At 38.9% G+C, this 24,340-nt stretch overlaps 2 protein-coding genes across 3 annotated transcripts in view; one reads left to right on the top strand and one right to left on the bottom strand.

The window, feature by feature from the left end:
- Window positions 1-660: 660 nt before the first annotated feature.
- Window positions 661-18,432, bottom strand: LOC103481486 (C1q-related factor-like). Of its 2 annotated transcripts, none has more exons than XM_008436963.3 (6): window positions 18,239-18,432; window positions 17,022-17,166; window positions 14,212-14,333; window positions 11,616-11,747; window positions 10,133-10,948; window positions 661-2,466 (listed from the first exon to the last, which is right to left on the bottom strand). In XM_008436963.3, the coding sequence occupies exons 5-6, from the start codon at window positions 10,757-10,759 to the stop codon at window positions 2,287-2,289; spliced, it is 807 nt and encodes a 268-aa protein (XP_008435185.1). In that variant the 5' UTR covers window positions 10,760-10,948; window positions 11,616-11,747; window positions 14,212-14,333; window positions 17,022-17,166; window positions 18,239-18,432; the 3' UTR covers window positions 661-2,286. The 2 variants fall into 2 exon arrangements, with proteins under 2 accessions (XP_008435185.1, XP_008435186.1); XM_008436964.3 differs by having other exon boundaries at window positions 11,616-11,732.
- Window positions 18,433-18,575: 143 nt separating this feature from the next.
- LOC103481817 (vinculin) overlaps window positions 18,576-24,340 on the top strand; it is a 31,474-nt gene continuing 25,709 nt past the window's right edge. Inside the window, exon 1 of the mRNA XM_008437579.3 lies at window positions 18,576-18,889. Within this exon, the coding sequence (XP_008435801.2) occupies window positions 18,722-18,889 (168 nt within the window). The 5' untranslated portion in view covers window positions 18,576-18,721. The remainder of the gene's footprint in view (window positions 18,890-24,340) is intronic.

The raw sequence follows: 24,340 nt of genomic DNA, 5'->3' as shown, positions 1-24,340 counted from the left end.
CTTTGCTTCCATATCTAAGAAAACTCCTAACTTTTTACTTTTGAACTTTTAAGTTTGTGCTTCAAACTGGATAAGGGACAGCTTGGTGGCCCGTGTCAAAGGTGAATCGTGTCCAAAGAATGTCATATTGTCAAAGAAGCTCTTGATAAAACGGACAGTTTCAACAGTTCATGCCCTAGAGCTATTTTCTGGTCTCTGACAGTTGTGTTGAAGTCACGGCAGAGCCTAATTTTAACCCCGCCCCCCCATCACTTTGCAGCGCAGATCTAAGCTTTGTTGTGATCTGTCCGAACACCCGTCTCCTAACTCGCTCCTGCCGTATCTCGCCACATCCACAGCCATTAAAAGAGCAAAACCAACATATCATCTTTGATTGTAAATCACAATAATCCCCCGCTTCATTTGGCATTTAACATAGCTGTGATGTCCTCCGTGTTGATTGCCTCTTGCTGTGCTGCTGTGATTCTTTTTTTGTGTAACATTTGAAGGACTAAAGGCTTGTTTCACAGTTTAATGAGGAGATCAGAGTGGCTGATCAGTGAACCTGATGATAAGAGGGACACTAACTGTGTATAATGTTGGTAAATGCTAAAGACGTTATTCTTTTAATTGAAGTTTGTGAGTAAAGGCAGCAAATAATGTCCACGTCTATCTTTTCAATACAGTTTTAAATCATCATTTATCGTTTTATGGAAACAAAACATTTTGACTTTACATGCATTGATCAAATAATTAAACCTGCACAGGAAATAATAAAATCACACAGTCATCAATCAATACATTATGTTTTTGTTTTTAGAAACACAACAAAATGTACAAGGTTGATAATGTTTTGTCTGTATTGAGATACAGAGTCAATAATGAATTTACATTTTATACAATATGCCAAATATAACATACAGCACCCTCCACTTTTATTGGCTCTCCTGGTAAAGATGTGTCAATAGCCTTAAAATAAACTCGTCTCATATCGGAAAAGCTTACATTAGGAAGTCAGAAAGGACCAAATCCGGGGAGAGCAGTGTAGCTTGCCTTGACTTCACTGGAATATCAGAGAAGCTGTAACGCTGTTTTGAAACATCATGTCATTCTTCTTTTTAGGAGATTACAATTTAAGCTAATTTATAATTTTTTGGGTGTCTTTGCAATGAGATTCAACCGACATTGTTCTGTGAGCTTTACTATAGAAACTGTTGAGTATCTTTAAGACTTGTGCTTCCATTTGTGTACGGTATATAACACTACATATTGAGGTGCTAATCAACGCAGCACATTAATCCTGGGCTGATTAGCTCTTAGCGACTTAGCATCTAACGAACCACCTGCACAATCCAGTTTGGCATATATATGTGGTTTAAGAGACTTTTAGGGTTTTTTTGGGATAGTGACCAATGTGTTGACCTGAGTGAGACACAGACGTTGGGCCACCAGGATATGAACAGGGCTAGACTTGCTACAACAGGTTTGACTATAACTCCTTGCTTGCAGTTATAGTGTTTAATGTTTGGTCTATGATTTCCAGTTTTCATGGAGTATAAATATATGACACGAAGGCCGTCATCAGAATGGAAAAGACAAGAGAACATGAAAACTGAAGTAAGGCAAAAGATCATTTACAGTATCTACAGTTGCAATAAATACATGAAGTAAGTCGTTTTTTGTGAAACTTATGCTACAGAAGATTTATTTCAAGACTTTTTCTACATCTTCATCAGAGGTGCCAATATGTGCTGTAGGTGATGTGATGTAGGTCTGATGTCACATTGAAACCTTTTCTTACACTCTGGGATTCAGACATCATAATCTCATTCTTGCATCCAAATTTTTGACAAATTTCTTGAGGCAGGACTCCTCCTCCACTGATGGAAAACATCTTATCACACAGACAGCATGTGAAAGCAAAGACAGAACCATAACATAAACCCAGAGAGCACATTTACTAACACTGAGGCCTCCGCCACTGTGGGATTTCCAGACTTGAATTTGACATGACAGCTGAAGAATGATGGCATGGCCTCTCAGCGCTGTCACAGTTGCTACCGCATGACACATGTCCATAATGTTAGCAGCATAGGCACCCAATGTGTATTCATGTTGGATTGAAACAGATTAAGAGATTAGCGAAAAACTACAAAACTGCAGCGTGCATCATCACTACGTTACTTTAAAGACTGTGGAGCGGTGACTGTGACATTAACCTCACGGCAAGAATGCCAAGTGGAAGTCAGGAAGTAAATGTCTGCGACTGGGACCTTTCACCTCCGAGCCTCCTGTTCTGCCCGGTCGTCAGTCGGCGTAGAGGATGAACCCCGAGAAGGTGCTGTATTTGTTGCTGTTGCCCCCATGAGCTTTGCCCCCATCCAGTTTGATGAAAACCTCATCACCCGCATCCAGGTGAAGTATGACACTGTTGCTGGCATAGTCATAACTCTGGTCTTGGTCTTGGGCAATAGCACTGGCTCTGACCTGGAATATCAAACGCAGAGAAATGCAATAGGAGGTTAGAGAAGAGAAATAGTCACCGAAGATCCGAAAATGTTCCCCTCTTGCTGATCAGCAAAATTAACACTTTCATGCATGAATAATGATCCTTTGTGTCAGTATTTTTTTCCAATTTTTTATTTTTATTTTCTTAAGGCATAAAAAAAGGTAGGACAAAAATTTGCCATTTTATTTTCTTTTTTTTAGGTGATCAATTGTAATTTTCTCCAAATAGAAGGTTGTTATTTAAAAAATACATCAGTAGTATTGTCCTTTAGGGGTTATCTTATGTCACAGTTTGTTTTTTTTTACCTGCAAGAGTTGTCTACAGTAGAACCGGGTCGGTCGACGTGCCTTTTTTGACTGTCGGCCATATTGGATTTTACAAAAATAATTTCTTGCATTTGCAGCTGATGGCCAGTAGTTGATAGTGTATTTTATGATGTATTAGTGTCCACTTCAGTGGTCTGTGTGCATTTAGAACATTAAAATCGACAAGAAGCACAAGAAAATGGCTTTTAGATAGCTGTCCACTGCAGTGACCACTATGCATGAAAGGGTTAATAAAAAAAGGTGCTGTCGACAAAGTATTTCCCCTCCAATAGATTTGTCCTGTTTTTGTATTTGCATGTTTCAAATAATCAATCAATAAAAATGTGAGTTGGGGTTTGAAATAATTATTTCATTTACTGGAGGGGAAAATAAATCCAAGCCAACCTGGCCTTTTATGAAAAATTACTCCTCCTGTTAAATTATCATTTAACAATGATTAAACAAATCTTTTGGAAAGTTGGGTCACAAGTCTGATTCATACCAGACCCATCTAGTCAAGAAATCACCTCAATAGAACTTGTCTGGCAGCATGAAGTAAGCTGCAGAATCTCAAAAAGCCAGAGCCATTATCCACAATAAAAGAAAACATGGAACAGAGGTGAACCTTTCAGGAGAGCCCAGCCTATCAGCATTTCTCCCAGAATGCCTCGGAAATCTACTCAGGAGGTCAAAGAAGAAGCCAGAGCAAAACACTGCAGCCCCAACTTGCCTTAGCTAAGGTTCGTGTTTTTGATGTAAAGATGACAAAAAGTACTGGACAAAGGTTGCATCTATGGGTGAGTTTATACCTAAAACCAGTGGTGAAACCAAAAAGAAACAAAAAGCCTGTCTCAGATTTCCCAGAAACTCCTTACAAGCCAAAGTTTTTGTAATGAGTACATCCTGCTACGTCTAAAATTACCGCAGCATTTCAGGAAAAGAACATGATACCACAGGTCAGACACGGAGGGTGATTGCATGTACCATCAACTATAACAATTTGTTACAACTGATGGTGCAGTAACTTATTAAGTTATGCTAATCGGTAAGCTGTTAGCACAATTTAGCAGCGAGTACACAAGTTCCTCCTGGCTCTGATTGGTTGTTTTTGACCAGGTGCATTTCTTTAAATTCCAATATGCCTCAAGGAGGTGGAGGAAGAGCTTCATTTTTTCACAGCTTATCTGTCTCATACTCTACTGTCACGCCATGGTGACAGTTTACACAAATATGGAAAAAAAAACATATTTGTACAAAAGTTACTTACTGCAGTTTTCAAATCCACAGGAGATGCTGTGACCTGAAACAGGCCGTTCATCCTCTTAAATTCTTTTAATGTGACTGAATTAAGACATTTCCTAAAAAGAAGCGTGGGCTGAAGTTTCATTGCCAACTATTGCAAACGCTTGGTAGCACAAGGCTGGCACAACCAGTTATTAGGCTCAGGGGGCAATTATTCTTTCACATGTTGGGTTTGGTAGCTATTTTCCTTTGATAAATGATGAAATCATTTGAAAACTGCCTCTTTGTTTTTCCACAGTTTACCTTTGTCTGATATTAATTATATTTGCTTGATGATCTAAAGGACATATGTGTGGGGAAAATGTGAAACCGGAAGAAATGTGGGAAGAAATAGAAACAAAATGCTGCCAGGAAATAGACCTAAAGGGAAACTATGAATCAACTCCATTTTTTAACAGTTTATCCTTGAAGTGATAAGGTTTAATGTCATTACAAAAAAACTTGTAGAAAAGTAAAGCCTGAATTAAGAAGTTTGACTTTGTGTGAGTGTGTCCCCTCTGGTGAATATCTTGTTTTTTATATTATGACTCAGCCAAACGGGTCAGGCTTGAGTCAGTCTGCCTGTAAGGAACAAAGTCAGTACATACTATCCCTTCCCCTCATCTTCCACTCTTGTGTCCTAATTTTGTAGGGTGAAACGCTAGAAATTGCCACGTTTTGCCACACATAAGTGTCATTTTGTCAACACAGGGTAATTACGGAGGGTGTTGACTTGGGAGCATCATCCCCAAATCTGCTCGCCTGTCTCGGGGTAAGTTCCTTAGCATGCAGCTGCTGGAAGACAGATCCCCTCTGAGGCTTTACTCCAGCTTTACTGTGCCATCCATAAAAGTTTAATCCGTGTTCCGACAAAGATTGTGACGACAGGTTAGCTGAACCAAAAATAAAAACATTATCCTCTAATGGAGTTGTGAAGAGATGTGCCCAGTGTGAGATGGAAAGCTACAGGACAGATGACAGCATGGTGATGAATTTTTAGACGTCCTAAGCTGCTTCCACTGTGTTTCACAATGTCTACCATTGACAGGCAGATGTTGCATAAAAATGATGACATTCTTTAGGTTTTCTACTCTGTGTGCCATTTATTTATTACAGCATAAACATGTTGTCAAAATTGTTGTTGCTACTCTTGCTTCCATTGCTGTAATCTCTCAATATATAGAGTGGCTTGCAATAGTATTTATACCCCTTGAATCTTTTTTAGATGTTGATTTGTTACAACCATAACAAATACACTGCCATTTTATGTGATCTAAACAAAACAGCTTATAATGTAAAAGTGGGAGGAATAGGACATATTTATTGAGGCCCACTGCAATGATAGCTGCAGGTTTTCTGGGAGATATTTTTTATCAGCTTTACACAACAGACTGACATTTTTGCCCCTGCTCCTTTTCAGAATAGGTCAAACTCAGTCAGACTGGACGGAAAGTCTCTGTGGATAATAATTTTCAAGTTTTAAGTCTCATTCTCAATCAGGGCTTTGACTAGGCCATTGTAATACACAAATCCACTTTGATCGAAACTAGTCCATTGCAGCTCTGGCTCCATGTTTAGGTTAACTAGGTGAACCTTTGCTCCAGTCTAAAGTCTTTGGCTTTTATTTTTTAAATGTATTTATCTTTGTCTGTGTTGCTTGTGGCAACATTCAAATAGGACTTCTTATGAAGTTGTTCAACATTTTTTTCTTCTTGGCAATCCTTAATCGGACAGGTCAAAGGTCAGAATTGGGGGGAAAAATCTAAGAAATATCCTGTAAACAGATTTAGCCAGATCTTATGAAATAGATTGTACTGGATATTCTGGGTAAAATTGGCAATAGATGTAAAACATGTTGAAAACCATGTATCACATCCCTTCCATTAAAGTATTGCACTGTTTTGTATTAATCTGTCACATGAAATCCCACTAAAATACATTCAGGTTTGTGGTTGTAAAATGACAGAAAGTGGAAATTGGTGTGAGCACTTTTACAACGTCCTGCAGTTCACGAAGTCCAAGTTTTAGATGAGTCTCCAGTCCAACTCAAATGACTAAATTACAACCTCAGTGTGGCACCAAGTTCTGCAGAGGCCTGGTAATTACCCATTCATTTGATTCAGGTGTGCTGAAACAGGACACAGATCCCCTGTGGAGAGAAACTAGATGCCACTGAATTTTGAATAATAGGTGGAAGCTGTGGCTCAGTGACTCTTCCCTGGAGAGCCAGCAGAAACTCTGAATGGGACATCATAGAGTACAAAATTCACACAGCTTGTATTTATATTCATAAAAATTATACTATCTTGTTAAAAATAACAGTGGAACAAAGTTTATGAAACAGATTTGCTGGAGTAAAATCTAAAGAAATGGTGACAGATGGTCAACAATTACACATGCTAGAGTGAGTTAATGTATAACATTACCTGTCTGAGTCACTCAGAGTGAATGTAAGGACTAACAAAGGAGTAGTTTAAGATTATCGAAGTTAATGTTTGTTAAAAAGTTATGCGCAGTCAATATCTTACCTTCAGTGGAAATTTTCTTAGCATCTTGATTCAACAGATTATCCAGATTGGTGTGTCCTGTAGGCTAAAAACTTGTGGCTAGTTCAAAAGGGACCAACAATAATGTTTTCTTTTAAACTCCTTAAACTCTCAAAAAAAAAAAGTCTTAGTGACTCATGCAAAAGCTATGAAACTTTAAACCCTTGTCACATTTTCAGTTGTCATATATTTACACATGAAATATATAATTTTTTGATGATTTTTTTATTTGCTCATGTGCTTGAGTTTTTTTTTTATGTGTCACTTTTTCCACAAAAGCAAGAGTAGTCATACCTGATGTATTTATTTGGGTGAGCATTTTTAGAAATAACTCATTAACTTGAAAAAATGAGCTTTGTTGTCCTCCAAATACCGAGATAAAAATGTTTGAAAAGTGAACGGTTCATGTGCTGCGCCCAGTTTTCTTTGCTCAGTCTCGCCATGGAGACGTGCAGATGTGACATTTCTCATTTAACTCAGACAGTGCTCTGATGGAGACTCACCTCTTTTGTTTCATTGTGATTAATTATTACGGGAAGTAGTCTTTTCTAGGTCAAAATACCAAAATGATATGTTTAGATCAGACAAGTAATTGAATAAAGCATATCCTGATGGGCACTAATCTGGTTGTGTTTGCTCTCGCTAAGGACTGCTCTCATTCCACTGAGATTATCTCCCAAAACAATTTTAATGCAATCAAGCCTACAGTAAAAGAACACAGTGAAAATAAACCAGCGTGACAGCCATACAGCAGTATTTGTGACATGTCTGTCAGCGTGGAGAAAAGATTTATTTATTAGGAGCTGCTTTTGTTTCATGTCTTATAATATTCGCCTCCTTAAGGAGAAAAACATGAACACCTTGAAACTGATGTGATCCCGTTTGACAGCAGAGGGGCTTTTTCAGTGCGCTCCATCTTCTCCATTCTATTTGGCAGCACCAACTGCAAAGTTATGTTGTAGAATGACTAAGAAGCTCTGCAAAAATGACTACTTTCATAAACAAGACACTTTAAGGATATCTGGAATGTTATTGTGTCCACTCCCTGTTCAGTCTGTTGCAGCCGGGATGAGGTGTTTACAAGTGCCGAGGCTCAGATGAACATGTTGTTTGGTTGGTGTCATCGCCCTCAGCCGTTTAGGACATTACAAAATCACCCGTGAATTTAGCAAATATCATGAATCGATAATCAAACGTTTTTGGCCCGACAGCCAGTCTGATAACGCGCGCTGGCACACCAAGACTCCATAAAGCTTGTTGTATTTTAAAGGGCAACCGCTTTGAACTAGCCACAACCCCGGGCTGTTTTCTGATGTGTGCTCAGCAGAGATAGCGCAGCACTCCCTCCACTCATGTCAACGTGGACATCAGCACATGATGTGCAAAAATCCATAGAAATACAATCTGGCAGCATGCCAGTGTGGATTGTCATTACACCAGACTTTAACACCAGACAAGTCTGAAATCATTGCACACATGAATACCCAATTAAGACTGCCTGGAAACTGTTTGCATCTTTCCCTAAGCGAGGCCATCACGCTGTTGGTTTATGGTTTCAATTATTTAACCCTTCCCTGCATCCTGATCACTGCAGAGGGGCAGCTATTCAAAAGACATTATTTTACATGAATGTGATCATGTGAAATGGATCCAGTATTCGTGGATTTGTGACTTCAAGTTACTTGCAGAAAATCTGCCTATTTGCAAATTGTTTGCAGACCATCCAAAATAGTTGTAAGAAAATGCAGTTTGAGAAGTTTGAACAACTTGGAACGACGCTACTTGACATGCTGCTGGCTGGCCTTTCCAAAGCAGCCAATCCAGCAGCGCCGTTGATTTTCCTTGGCAGTGATTGGCTGTAACCCCAAGAGCGGAAATAAGGCAGACTGCAGATGTTGGCTTCTGTAATAATGCCAAAACGGTTTTCATTTTCTGTATTAATCCATATTAGGATATACTTAGTGTTTAATCTATTAAAATAGGCAGTTAAGCATTTTAAAGGGGGTCTCAAGTATTCACAGATTTCAGCTGCTTTTGGCCGGATTTGGTCCATTCTGCATTGTTTTTTTTAACCAAAATTAAAAAAAGAAATATTTCTTAAATCTCAGACTTTGTCTTAGATATCCTCTCATCAGCACAGAACATTCAGGTCAAGTCAGAAAACTCAAGCTATCTTGTACTAGAGAACTTCAAATATAATCTAGATTCCTTAGTGCTGCTGAGGAATCTATGGATGAGATATCAATTTCAGCATTATTACCAGCCTCTTGTGGCTGTATTTTCTTATAGTGCTTACTCAATACACATAATACAGGATGGTGAACAACTCTCCTTTACCAGACCTGCAAATAAGCAACAGAAAACACATTCGGGACTCCACTGATTTTCTGTATAGCAAGTACTACTTTCGTCCCTGATGGAATAGCGCCCTGGGCAGTGAGCCACATCACCCACATCAAAAACCGCTACTGTTTTTCACTGACATTTTAACTGTTACTATGAATATATTATTCTGGAACATGCTTCATGTTTGTAAAGGCAGTAAAACGAAAAAAAGTATTTTTGTTTTTAGACTGAAAGGAAAGATGCTCCAGTAACAAGATATTGAGGATGCTGTGTATAAAACTAACAGATCTCCAGGTGAGACAAAGCAGAAAGAGCTGTTCACACAAAAAAACTTTGGAATATCAATTAACAAGTAATAACTAGTGTAACTGGGAAATTAAACATTTTAATCATTAATCTGTTCGTCAAAGTAAGCATCATGCATCACTGGTTGCACCTTAACCTAAAATTTTGACATTATTGTGTTTACTGTTGCAAAAAACACCTCTGTAACCATAAATATTGCTGCATATATGCCAAGTATAGTACTCAACTTACTACACTTCGCACCAAACAGTATTTTTTTTTTGTTTTGCAGATTAGTTAAACCAATAGTTACAGTCATTACATTTTTAAATCAGCAACATAAAGATCTACAGGTGAGGTTATGGAGCTAAAATCTAAATTAGGGGGTCCATAAATGTCACTACAAAAAAAGAAAGTTTGTAGTAGTTTAGATAATTAAAGATACTCAAAAATATTAAGATGCTGAAGAATTAAATTTATTTTTTTGGTTCTTGTTCTATAATTCAGTTCAATAGAGGGAAGAAGAGGAAAGCTGAATGAGGAAATATGTATTTGTAAAAGAGATTGAGATGTCTAGAACAGTTATTTTAAGTAAATTGGACAAGCAAATGTTAAAATGTGAGGCAAAGGTTACAGTTTTCACTCAGTTATTCAAGTCAGTTCAATTTAGAAATACTTTATTGATCACAAAGGGAAAATTTTAACGTTGAATTTATGACAGGCATGTTTCTGAGCATGAAAAAAAAGAAGAAATATTTATGTATTTATTTACTACCAACAGATGATGATTAATTAATTATGTGGTAAAAACGGATCCTTGTGGTTTTAAAGAGGCTACGCCTTCACCATTTCACAGAACGTGTGTCAAACGCATCACCCACCTGACCGTTTTTGATCAGGTCAGCCCACATGCTGGTGCCGTCGCCTCCTCTCATCAACACGTTGTAGATGAAAAAGTAGGTCCCTGGAATCTTACAGGTGAACGTGCCCGTCGCGCCCTCGTAGTTCCCCCCGATGTTAGTCACCACATCGTCGAATCGCAGAATGTCGTAGCCTTCTTGGGGGTTTCGTAGTCCTGCGTAAAACGCCACTCGAGGAGTGGTGTTGTAGGTGGTTGTACTAACCGCCCCGAGGATCCCCGTCCGAACTATGTCTCTGCTGTCCCCCGGCGGCCCTCTTGGGCCCGGTGGACCCGGTTCTCCAGGAGGTCCCGGAAGCCCAGGTTTGCCTGGACGTCCTGGTTTTCCCTGTGGGCCGTTTGTGCTGTACGTAGGCAGCGAAGGGCCGATGCTGTGGTCGCTCAGGTCTTCCTCATTGTCCACCAGGAAGCCACTGGTCGATGTGTCCGTGTGGATCCCCGTTCCGGCGGTGCCCGTGCTGGGGAAGGGGTCGCACACCATCCGGCAGGTGCCCAGCATCTCATAGTGGCTCGCGCTGTCATCTGTGCCACCAGCACCCACAGAGCTGACGAGCACAGGGATGAGGACCACCAGGACCAGGACCAGCATGACCCCCACTGCAGCTGCCACCAGGGTCTTCCGCCCGATGCTCAGCCTGGGAAGGGGCTGCGCTGCCAGCCTGGAGCTCTCCGGGGCAGAAATGGTGACTGTGGGGCGTGCGTCCACCCGGCAGAACACAGACACGAGGACGATCTCCGATGGTGGAGATGATGCTCAGGGGGGAGAGCCGCTGCGAGTCTGCAATTGTGTGACCGAGATGTGCAGGAGTGGGGGGAGAGAGAGAGACAGAGAGAGCAAGAGGAGGAAGGGACCAGAGTGAGCAAAAGGAGAGAAAGAAACTGAGAGGAGTGGAGGAGGAGAGAGAGGGAAAAAGAAGTAGGGAGGAATGAGTTAACAATAAACACAGAGGGGAGCAGTTTTCTACATGCAGATGTGCAAAACTATTGACGATATGAAGGAGAAGAACATAATTAAATAATTTATCCTCACTGAATGCGTGAAAGAACGATAAACAATATGAAGGACATGTTTACTTGGATAAATAGTAGATGGTATATTTTTTCTGGGTCTGCTTTTCCGTGTGCCAAACATAGCCTTGCTAAAGTATTCATACCCTTCAAACTTTTTCACATTTTGTCATGCTACTGTCACAAACTTCAATCTATTTTATTGGCATTTTAGGAAAGAGAGCAAATCCACCCCCTGTAAACTCCACTCAGCTCAGGGTCTGTTGACAAGACAATTATTCGTCACGCACTCAAATTAAATTTGGAAGAGTGCAAGAATAAATCCATACCCATGTCTGCATTCTGCCACAAGTCATTCAGGTGACCAACAAGAAAAAGCACCAGAACTGAAGTGTTTTTGACAGCATGCAGTGTGTGGAGGAAAACTAACATTTCACCTTAAAGATACCATCCTCCATTGTGAAACGTGGTGGTGGCAGCATCATGCTGTGGGGATCGTTCTCTTTGACACGGAAAGGGAAGTTGGTCATCATTGATCGGGGAAATGGATGAAGCTGAAATCAGGGCAGCTTTGTAAAAATGACAAAATAGAAGAGGTTGCTCAAGACTTGAGTTTGCATAAGTGGAGGTTTGCCTTCCAGCAGGACAACAACCCTGAACAAACACCGCTAGAGCTATAGAAGAAATCCAGCCTAACTTAAGCTGAGCTGTTCTGTAAAAGAGAACAAGGAATTATTTCATTCACTCACTTTGCGAGGCATTTTGTGTTAAATTTATTATAAGAATGAGGAATGAGAAGCACGATTACTGAATCCAGGTGAACAGTGTGTGGTCAGGCTGAGCTCTGAACCTCGCCACACTGTCAAACCTTCAAAAAGAGGAAGCAATTAAAAGTCTGCTCCATGCTCAACTGGTCTCGTAATTCAATTAGTTGTGAAAAATTGCCATTTGTTTAATTTTTCACATCCAGAGGCTGTTCCAGAATTAAACATAAAAAGTGGTTTATATTTTCATAATGCACCAAATGTCATCAGACTATGACATTTTCACACTGCAGATTGTCCACTTAGTGCCCTGAATTCATAACAGAACCATACCGCAGTGAAACAGTGCTATAAGTAAAGTATTCACACTCTTGTCATGTTACAAAAACAGTCATATTTGATAGAGAACATATTGCTGCACATTCTTGGTTAGATCTAGGCTTAAATGTAATATTAGACTATGTTTAGGAGAACATATTAAAGACATTCCTTGGTCTGCCAGTCCGTACATTAAACCTACTTATTTGTCTAACATTTCCATTCTCTGCTAGAAATCCTGCTTGAATTGTTTGACACCCCAAAAGCACCAAACACACAATTTAAACCACACTGAGAATTTCACTTAGTTTTACAAAACCTTTTCTAAGAAAAAATAAAAACTAAATGTTGTGCAGACGTTCGAATTCTCAAATTACATTTTCTAGAGGCTTGATTGGGTTTTCAAATGAACATTGTTATTTTAAAATGTACATTTCTGCAACATAATATGACATTCAAATGCATAACCTTGAAATACTGAGCAGGTGAGTCCATCTTACCAGGGTATCGTATGTGAAACTCCAGCAGCTATTGTACACTAAATGACCAAGAAGTCATTTCTGTTGAAACCCGGAATAATTTTGGCCCATAAATATATTGCTATCTTCAACACAATTTAGCTAAAACAAAACTTTTCTTTAAAAATTATCTGCTCTTTAAGGTTTTCCAGCACAAGCAGAGTTAGATTCTAGATAATTAAAGAACAACTCTAATGGCAATACCGAGTTTCAGAAATTTTCTCTTGCACTGTAATAAAAAAAAAAAAAAAAAACTCCTGCTCTCTTATTGCATAACAGTTGACAAAATATGACTATAATTGGTGTTCTTGTGCCATGTTTTCCATTAAAAGAGTTCCTGGAAACAGATAAGAGTGAAGGGTCTTATGTAATCGGGTGTTGCATCCCAAAAAGAGTCCCTGCAGTGGATTTAACAGCCAAATTAATTAGGAGCACGACAAAGCCATCTGGAGGCAATCCTTTACGTTACATTTATGTTTCTTTGTTAGAATCTTTGCTTTCAACTCGCTGGCAGTGATGCTTCAATCGGAACTTTTTTTGCATCCGTCAGTTTGGCGCCATTACAGGATAAATTAGTTTGACGAAGGATATTTATAGCGGCCGAATTCAGTTCCAGGAGCTTCCCTTTATGAATCTGGTCTCACTGTCGTGGCTTATCCGGACACTGGAAGCTTTGCTAAAAATGTTTTCATCATGACAATGAGTCAAGTGGCGAATGGCAAGCGGATAAAGTCGCCATGGAGCTGATGAGGATTCTGGAGCTTTTCAGAGCTACAGGATGGTCCCTCAAGACTGGATCCTTTTTAACACAGTAAAGAGAACAATGAATATTTAATCTATATGTGGATTCAATTAGAAAGGATATAAATGGCTGCAGAACTTTGTGGGAGTTGGTCCATTTATTTTACCAACTTTGCTTATCAAACAAATTTAGAGTAGAAATTTGGGAGACGGTGATTCTCGTTTTCTTAAGATGTATATTTACATGTGCAAGAAGAACGTTGGATGCTTTAAAAGTGTCTGTAAAAGTGAGGAAAGATGTCTATCCTAGCCAATTTAGTCATTCTGATCCTGTCAGTCCCATATGTTGGGAACAGGGGATCTATATAGATTTAAATTGAGGCAACACTGAACATTTTGTTCAATGTGCAAGTACTTTGCCTGATGGGTATTTTTCAGTCAAAAGGCCCATGGTAGCGCCTGGATGAGCTGCAGAGAATCTGCAGCTTAGGTTGGAGAGTCCATTGCCAGATCAGCTAGTGTTTCTTTGCGCCACAAATCTGCCCTGTATAAAAGTTTGGCAAGAAGAAAGTAAGCCATAACAAGTCTAGTTTACTACCTCAAATCATGTAGAGGGGACCGTAAAGATGTGGAAGAAGATATATTTACATTTTTGGTCTACATTTAAAATGGAATATTCTGTGGGAAAGTACCTGCATTTTCTGAATGGGCCATTTCCCCCCAGTGGAGCATGGAGGTGGGATTCTTTTCTCCGGCAAATGATTGAAGTTGAGCCACGGATGGAAGTAAATGGAGGCCAATCCTGGAAGATAACCTGTTAGAAACATCAAATGTATCAACACAAATCTCTGACAGCAAAAAAAATATTTTTAACCCATACTAGAAAATTACTCTGTTGCATGTAAAAAAAAATTACGTTTGCTTAGTTAAATTTTTCTTTTATGAATGTATTTTTTAAGAAGCTCCAGAAATCCCTCTATTTGCATACGTTACTGCCCTCATGTGGTCTTTGAACAAATGGTTTACTGCTTCCCTGAGCACCACAGATGAACGCCACTGGCTTTCAGTGGAACAACGTGCAAGCATCCGCCTACATGTTCGCAGAAGCAACGCCAGCAGGCTGCCTCTCAGCAGGGCATAATGATCTTTGTACTTTGGGATGTTCATGTGCACATATTTGCTCATTAGCGATGAAAACAGAAGGCCAGGCAAAGCAAAACAAAACAACACACTCAAAATGACAACCCATTAATGACATTTGGGGAAAATCCCCAGATTATGGTGTCATAATTATTTTCTCACCTCTGCCTTTCTTTGAATGTCATGCTCTCTTGTCGTTCAGAAACTGAGCATTTGTCTTCCTGTTCACACAGGAAACATTAAGAAGGTGCTCCTCTCAACTTTTCCGTCCTGTCTCCAGCAAAGGGAGACAGGGTGAGGTACAGTCAGGTGAGGTGGATAATGGGTGAAAGCCAGAGTACCCAGAGAGAGGCCGGGCATTCACAAGGAGAATGTGCAAATTTCTTACAGAAAGTCCCCCCTGCGACTTGAACCGACTGCCTTCTTTCTCTGAGGCAACAGGGCTAAAAAAAACTGCTGCACTGTGCAGCCAAATAAACAGGATTATGTTCCTGGACACCCTCATCAACCTAAGAGTACAAAAATAATGCAAAAAATAAACTTAGTTACCTTAATTTTATAGAAATGTCTGAGTAATTATGGCACCAGTTTTGCAAAGCTATTTCGTAAAGTGAGATTGTTTCCAAAAAATGAATTTACCTTTTTGTTTTCATTTTTTACAACATCACATTCAACTTCCTCCATGCGCTGGAGAGCGTTGGAAAAAAAAAAAAACAGATTAAAATGGCCGTACCTACTCTGTGTGCGTTCCTCTGCAAGTTCATTTTTCTTCACATTCTTCTCTTTGTAGTTGTGTGTAGTTTATTGGTTGGTTGCTGTGTTTATTTACTCTTTAACTTCTGCTTTTTACTTCACGTTTACATGTCTGTTTAAGCAAAGTCCTTCCTTTTCTGTACCAATCAAATTAAACATTTTGTGAATATAATGACAGATGTGTCACCAATCTAAATTAAAAATCAGAAATATATGTAAACTGGTTCTTTGGTTTTAGCCATTAACACACTCTTGCATGAATGGTTATTAAACAAGTAGCTGTTTCATTCTCCAAGACCTTATTTGTGCACAATGTAACCACATGTGGCTTCTTACAGTGAGGCGCCACATTGCAATCCATCTGTATTTAGAAAGCTGAGGTTGTGGTCAGGAGCAGATCAGACTGGAAACCCGTTGGCGTTACTGAAGTGCTCATTGTCTTCAGTGATGAAATACAAACAAGTGGGCCAGAAAAAATTCTTTCCCTAAAGTATTTGCTCATCAACATTGAGTACTGTTTGAGAAAGATCTTCACTTTGTCATGATTCTTATTGACTTTGGCTTTCATTGTCTCTGGGTTTATTCTTGTTCTGTTGCGGGGAACTCTGACCCCGATTGTTGCAACACATTTGAATCAAATTAATGGCTCATGGCGAGACCTCTGCAGAACTTGTGACATGTAAAGGATGGATTTCATCTATTTGATTCAGATTTGTGAGATCTGAAATGCATCTAAGTTTTTTGCAGGATTGGAGTTCCAGATCCCTGGTCTATGATCATATTCTGTTTCGTTGTTCCCCGATGTTCACTGCAGTGTTTTAATTTGCCTTTATCCTCCCGGCTAACCCGACTGCTTGATGATATTGGTTTAGCTTTATTTGAGTAACTGACATGATATATTTAAAAAAATTATTACTGTTCAGAGGTGTGGGGAATTAATTACAAAAGCTCTTTACAACCACTCGTTTCTGAGTATCCTGCAGAAACGAGCCATTAAAAATCCTCCATAATGTCAGTTTTCATGAGTACACAAACCCATTTTTCTTAAAATCTAGAATTCTTACATTTAAAGATCTGGTGGAAATTAAAATAGCTTAAATTATGTTTAAGGCATCAAATAAACTGTTACCTGAGCACATACAGAACATGTTTCTTGAAAGAGAAGGGGGATATAACTTAAAGGGTTACTCAAATTTAAGGATTCGTACTATAGCAACAACAAGAAAAAGCTTTTGGGTTTTAATTCATTGCGTAAAATTATGGAACAAATTAAATGAGGAGTTAAAACATTGTAAAAAGGAAGTAAAATAGTCTGTTTAGATTTTAAGATTCAACACACTTTTTTGACGGGCTGCATTTACCTTTTTAAACCACAAGATGGCGCAAAGGGCTCGTAGAGGTGAACAAACAAAAAACCCACCAGAACAGCACAAAACACCACATAGTAAGAAGCAGTATTGCACAGTACTTGAAAGTCAACTTTGCTTTTTTATTTTTATTATTACATGCAATAGCCGTCATATGGGTTATATGTTTTTAAAATTATGCTTTAAAGGTTTCAAAAACCATTCAAAAATAGTTCTTCTGATTAAAAAAAAAAAAAACTCACCTTACACAGGCACAGTTCTGGCAGAAGCTGGTCACATTGTCTTCTCAGCAGGACATTAAGGCACAGTATGGGTAGGATGCAGACCACCCATCTTGACCAGCCCTGCACATTCCAATATGGACTCAAGAGGTGGCCTGGTCAGCAACTGGAGAGCCGAGGAAACAGCAGGACACCTTTGATGTCTACATTCAGGACGAACTCTGCCAGACAGAGCATTTCACTGAAGAGGCTTGTGTATTTTTTTTGTGTGTGTTAAATGTAATTTTATCAGGGTACAAAGTGCGGGAGAATTTTTGAGCTCTTCTTTGACATTTTGAATAACCTCCTGTGTAAAAGGAAATCATATCAGCTCCCTTTCTGTTTACACAGGGTTCAAGCGGAGTAACTTCCTTGATTCTTTCTTTTAGGACTCTTCCTTTTTAGGCAATGGGCTGCTGCCTTGCAGGCCCTCCTGGGATTCTGTGGGAATTCCTTAGCTGGTTTGCTTGGCAGCTGGTTTTCAATCTTGAAATGTGTTTTGTTTCAGGAGGTTGGGACAGAAAAGGAATTGAAAAAATAATATAGCATGTTGGGCCACTGGCAGAGATGGTTGTAAGAACTTTACAACCATCTCTGTCTTTGTTGTATAGGCATCTGGAGTGCTTTGCAAAATTGTTGACGCGCGTTTTTTTCCCCCTTAATTTCCCCAAATCTTGTGATGTTACAATCAGAGACCTGATTAGTCTATTAGACCCAGTGGCTGGCTTTCTGAACAGTGCTCCTATGTTCTCTTTATTACTGCTTTAAATTTCTCCACAACTACTGAGATTAAATTACATACAGGTTGACTATTTTTTCACTAAATGGGTGAGTAGTGAAATCTGTGGATTGCACTGGATTTCAAGCTATGATAACATTTAATTTGCCTTTGGGATGATACAAACTTTCAGATTTTTATTTGCAAAGGGTTTCCTCGCTAACATATCAATACTATGTGATGGTTTAACACATAAAATAAAAGTAAATTTAAGTAAAGTTTGTAGTTGTAATGTGACGAAATGTGAAAAAGTTCAAGAGTTATGAATAATTCTGCAATGTAGTGCAGATAATGAAAATACCAACAAGAGTAGCAACAATGACTAAATCATCCTTTTTTATCATGTAGGCATATGAGAAATCCAAATGCGTTTCATTATCGAGTCATCGTGATCATAAATGTATGATTAATGTGATCTCACCTCCCTTATTGAGATGTAGTTTCCTGTGAGTCATAGCTTCTACGTCTGCGGTGGCAGTACCAAACTTAAACTTTACTTATTATTCAGTGCACAGGGAGAGGAGACACATATTTCCCTTTTAGGACATACGGATCTATTACGTAATTTAGGGAGCACTTGGAACTGAAGCTAGAAAACTCGACGGTGAGGGAGTGGGAGGTCGTAATATTAAGCGACACTACCATTGACCAATGGGACACGAAATTCCCTTTCTACTCGCTCTCTGATTGGTCGGATGGTAGGATGACGCTAAATTCGGGAGTTTTTTTTTCTTTGAGTTGATGGGTTTACAGGAGTAGTTGAAGTCTTCACGCTGTGCCCTGGCTGAAAGAAAGGCGGTTGGCTGCGGTTTTAGCTGCTTTTTCTCGCAGGACTTTTTGTTGCGGGGGAAACTGCCCTAAGTTGTTGGACATTCTTATCGGATAGATATACAAAACTGTCAGAATGCCGGTTTTCCACACGAAGACGATAGAAAGTATCCTGGAGCCGGTGGCTCAGCAAATATCCCATCTGGTGATAATGCACGAGGAAGGTGAAGTTGACGGGAAGGCTATCCCAGATCTGTCCGCGCCGGTGGCTGCCGTGCAGGCGGCCGTTAGCAACCTGGTTCGTGTGAGTAACTTTTCTCCTCCTCTTGTCTATGAAACTCTCAAGTCCAGTCTGATCAGGCTCGGCTGGGGTTGGTAACCCTGCCTACCTGTCGCTTTGTCCCACGTTTTTCACTCTCGAATTGAATTAAACGTTAAAACACGACGCCTTCATCAGCCAGAATACGAATGAAAATCCCCAATTTCCTTGCACGCAACCACAGAGGAGATGTGTGCTGGGTATTAAACTTTTCCTGAAGTGAATAGAGTCGGGGCAAAGGGCAGTGACGCCCTTTTTCCCCTTCAAAGCTTGCCCTGCCCTCCTGAGTAGCTGACTGCCATAGTTCTACGTAGGCACTAGTTCAGTGCTTGAGTGGTGTGGGCAAACTACTGACAGAGGCGGTTCTGGCATGACTGGCACCCTGGACGAACCCGTCCGATAGCCACCACATAAACCACCAAACACACACCTGCCAATAAAAAGAACTAAACTTAAAAGAAACGGAACTAAATGACTTTGATCTGATTTTAACGAGTTGCTAAAAACAACAACAATAAAAGAAAGTTGTATGAAAGAGAGACTTTAATAAAGTGGTGAAATAAAATAATTTTTAATTGATAGCAAGGCAAGTTTATTTAATATAACTATTCATATAGAAATGCAAGAGTATATCAATAAGATAGATTTAAAATGTACTTTGAAACCTGTAAAAACTAGGTAATTAGTTACCTTTTTTATCTTGCCATGAAACATCAAACAATCTTTTATAGATCAGACAGTTAATTGACTTGTAATTGTCCTTCTTATTCAATCAGAAGCTGATCTCCAACATTGAAGAATGGATCTCTTATACTTCAGACAAATATTTCAACAATATTAATCTGTAAATGCTGTAATACAGACAGCTACACGATATCCTTCTTGACCACCATTATAGTCTACAATAACTCTTTGAAGAGTTTTTTAATTAATATGAGTTACAACTTTAATTTCAATTTAACAATAAAATATTTTTGAATTGAATTTAAATCGGTCCTTCATTTTGGGAGATCAGCGATCTGCCGATACATGCATAAGAAACTGATCTTATCCATCAATTTTACTCAGAGGTCTGAAAATGAACCACTGCCTCGTTTTGCTCTGTCATGAGTGAGGGCTGACTGACAGACCCGCCCACCAGGTCATGAAGGCACATGCGCGGCTAACAATACTCACCCTAACATCTTTTCAGACAAAAAATCTGTATAGGAATTGGCAGATCAGGCTTTTTAAAGATTGGTGATTGGCCAGAAAACTGCAATCTGGGATTTTCTCAATCTAACGTGGTCCTATTGCCTAGAAGGCATTGAAAATGTCCAGTTTTCATACAAAGTTGAATGAACTCTGAATTGTTCTTATAAATCCTATTTCATTGTATAATGACTTACTTTTTAATGTACTGTGATATTGAAGTGTTTCCTTATTGCGGTAAAGATGTAAAACTTTAAGCTCTTTAAGACATACTGAAATATTGCATTTCCGCCCTCAGTGGAATTATAATATCTAAATTCTTAGTAATTACGCATTTCAGACAGTCGTACTTTTAAACATGAAATGAAACACACCCTCTTTCTGCAGGACAGTTACAGTTTTGGGTATCTTTAGAATTAGTTGTGATCTGCCCACAGTGGTGTTTTCACAGTGACACTGGTATGCTATCATTGAAACCATGTAAGGAAATATTGCCATTTCCTTTTTCTTTGTCTATCACAAGAGACAAACCAAATGTGTTGCTCACCCCGTGTCAATCTTGTTAAGGCAGACTGGCACTGTCAGAGGGTGACACATTTTAAAGCTCATTCTAGCAAAATCGATTTATAAACCAAATTAACCAACATCAGCATATGACATGGATCCCAACTGATCCAAACAAATTACAACCAACTGTGGAAACTTGCCGGTGTGCCTTAAGCAGCTTTAATTGTGTGTCTCTCCACTCTTACAAAATGTATTTTTATCTGAAAATCTGAAGAGTTTGATCCAGTCAGTAACAATCCAGACCTTCAGTACTCTTGTATCTTCTTCTAAGACACTTTTTCCTTCCACTGAACTTCCAATCAGTGTGCCTGAATACAGTACTCTATGAGCAATGGTTTTTTTTTTAATTTTTTATCAGTGATCTTTTATGACTTGCTGTCATTGTGGAGAATGTTAATGACTGTCTGCTAAACAATTGTCAAGTCAGCAGTTTTCCCATGATGGTGTAAGCCATAACATTTCTAGATAAAAATCATTTTTCTGTGATTTTATGCAATTTTATAGCTTTTTGAGAAACAAATTTCGGCATTCATTAGCTGTATCCTGACATCATTCAAACTAACAGAAGTAGGGTGGCATTGTGGCTTAGTGGTAGACCAACCAAGGTTCTAGTCCTTGATGCAGCTGCCCATGGTTCAATTCACGATCTGGCCCATTTAATGCATGTCTTTTCTCTCTCTACTGTTCTTACTTTAAACTGCTAATTAATATAGCTCCCCAGGGCCACACAATTTAAAAAAGCAAAGTAAAGACTCAAAATATATTCCTTAATCTGAAATAATTCTGAGTTGTAATTTTTGAATGTAACTGCTTAAATAAATGTACTTTAATGATATAATAAATGATTGAGCTGCGCTTGTGTAGGCCTAGCATGTTTCAAGCTTTATTTCTTTGTTTTTGTCAAATCTCCAAAACCTTTGGTCTTGACCCATCATTGTCCATTATTTATGTCTACACCCAACCAGACTTCCTTCCTCTTTGGAGGCAAAAGAGGGGTTAAAAGGTATAGCAATTACTACTAGCACTCCATAAAAATGTATTTTTGCTGCTAGGACCATGTCTTAATCGTTTAATCATGTAGTTATGTGGTAATTACACCCTTTGGGTTTTGGAAACTTGCAGGGAAAAACTGCAGTTTCACTGTTTAGAAAGTGCTGCTTATGTTAAGCACAGACAGAATCCCTCAAAGAATATGGAACTTTTTTGCCTTTAGCTTATATTTAACTAATTGTCACCAATATTAGAAAATATTTAAATGTCTGTTAGCTTGTAAAGTTATTCTATTTTGGTTGTAAGACCTGAGATTGTATAGAAAATATGTAATTTAGTTAAGTTTGAACCAGATCTAAATGAGAGGAAATACGACTCAAAATAAAGACAAAATGTTTTTGTCTGTGGGACTCTACTTGAATTGATAACGTTTTGGGTTATGCGGTTCTGCAATAACTGATAAAGCGAGACAGTCACTGCAGCTTTAAATATAGAAACTGTACTGAGCTCTGGCCATCGTATCCTGACACATAAAAACATCTCCCTGCGAAGATGAAACACGCCAGACTCTCTGTACATTCTTCAATTATAGTCAGATGTTTCTAACAGTGGCCTGAATCAGTGCACGAGTCTGTAATTATTTCCAGTTGCTGTAGCAACATTACAACATGGATAGTGTTATGAGATCATTGAAGTCGGTTTGGAGATGTAATTGCTTTTGGTTTCAGTCTCCTGAGTCACAAACGACTAAGCTTAAGCTTAAGAGGAAAAACATACTGTGCGGCTTTTATCTGTGACTTTTTCCATGATTTTATTTGCTTGACTTTAAGATGGTGGTTCTAACAGGCAATACCTCTGGATGAGGAGATTTAGCAGCTTAATTACATTTCATACATTTCAGAATATTTAGTTAAGGTCTACACAAATAGATTGTAGTCCTTGTCAAAAACCATATTCAACATTGTTACTAAAGATTATGGATGTATTGTTTTAAAAAATTAAGTTTCATGGTGTGCTACTGAAGGACTTAAACCTGTCTAAGATGATAAGGTGCACTTTTTTTAGAGCTTGGATGTACAGCTGTAAAACGTCAGCAATGAACCAAGGAACTGAAAGTTTGACATGACCACAAACTGGTTGTCTGTTTAACCAGCGACTGATCAGTTGTCCTCGGCATGATTTGTTGTCGTCGGGGCAATGAGAGAGACCTCAATTAGAAATGAATGTAAGGAATGTGAAGAAATTCCAACGAGCCAGGACATAGCCCCCCCCACTCAGAGGCGGGGGGTAAAGTAGATTCTTTGGATCACTTTTTTTTAATAAGTGGATTTAAAGAACAAGAAGCCTACGCTGAAAAAACTTGTTTGGGTTAAAAGAAGCAGGTCACCGACATTTCTTTGACTGCTTGCTGTGAGGAAAATTCTCTGATTGGTGTACAGTCTGACCAACACTTGTGCAATGACCTTGTGTTTACGACACAAATGGTTGTTGCGGCAGCAAGCTAATGTAAGAAATATTCTAATAGAATAGTGCGACCTTAAGCAATACTTCTAGAGAAAAATAATGAGTTTTTGCAAACCTACTTTGTGAAACATGTTTGTGGTGCTTTGGAAATGCTGTTCCTCAGCAGGGACTAGAAAGCTGCTTATGGGAGGATGGAGCTATTCAAAAATACTTTCTTTATCCCAAAGGGAAAATTAATATCACTGATTATGTCATTCAAGCATCTCCAAAAAGCCACTGTGGACAGAAAGACTCTGGTAGCTGTCAGTCTTGCAACAAATCTGAAGACTGTTGCTGTATGACAGTCAAAGCATGCTAACAGCCCAAGACCAGGTGTTGAAATGAAAAACAGTTGAAGGTTAATGAATACTTTTGCAAGGTAGTGAAACAACAAGAACCCAGTTGCTAGGCAGATCTTTTATATATATATATGTATTGAATTAAATGGCTCTTTTAAATAGTTTCCTGGTTGAGTGGATGGAAGCACAGTTTTGTCTTGCTCAATAATCTTCTTCTTGACTTTTAGAGGCCCGTTTTACTTCATTACCTTTGCGGGCTGATATTTTTTTTTTAAGGGTAGTTTAAAAGAATGCAGGGGATGTTTGAGGCAAAGTTTTGTCATGACATGACTTTTGGATTCTTCTGTGTGTAGTATATTTACTGGCTATGCGGCAACATCTCTGAGATTACAGAATATTGCGGTGTTTTATGCAAGACCAAAAATATGCAGCAACTGGAAGAACGGAGGCGTTGATGGAGAATTCAGTCGGCACAATGCAACGTTGTTGCAACACAGGCAGCACGTCACAACTTCTCGAAAGTCGGGAATATTAAAGGAAATTGAGATGATTCAAAATAAGGAAGTATTTTTGTAAGATTTTGCGGTTTTTGATTAAATATACAAATAATAATAATGGTTGTAGTAATTTAAATGAACATTTTTTTGCTGGAAACCTTTTCAACATGGGAAGCAAATTCATGCAGTGACTTGTGCCGTAAACGCATACAAACACACACCATGCTAGTTGACAATTGATTCTACTTGCCGCTTGATTATGTCATCTTGGAAACAGTCCAGTCCAAGTTGGGGGATTCCATTGAAATGAGATCATATTTTCTGACTGAAGGCATGAATCCCTAAAGGGTTCATGCTGCACCTGTGGTCATTTTGTTTCTCTTCAGGAA

Source organism: Poecilia reticulata, chromosome 19 (assembly GCF_904066995.2).
Source record: "Poecilia reticulata chromosome 19, P_reticulata-male-v2, whole genome shotgun sequence".
Lineage (NCBI taxonomy): Eukaryota > Metazoa > Chordata > Actinopteri > Cyprinodontiformes > Poeciliidae > Poecilia > Poecilia reticulata.
This window is presented reverse-complemented; position numbering and strand designations above follow the sequence as displayed.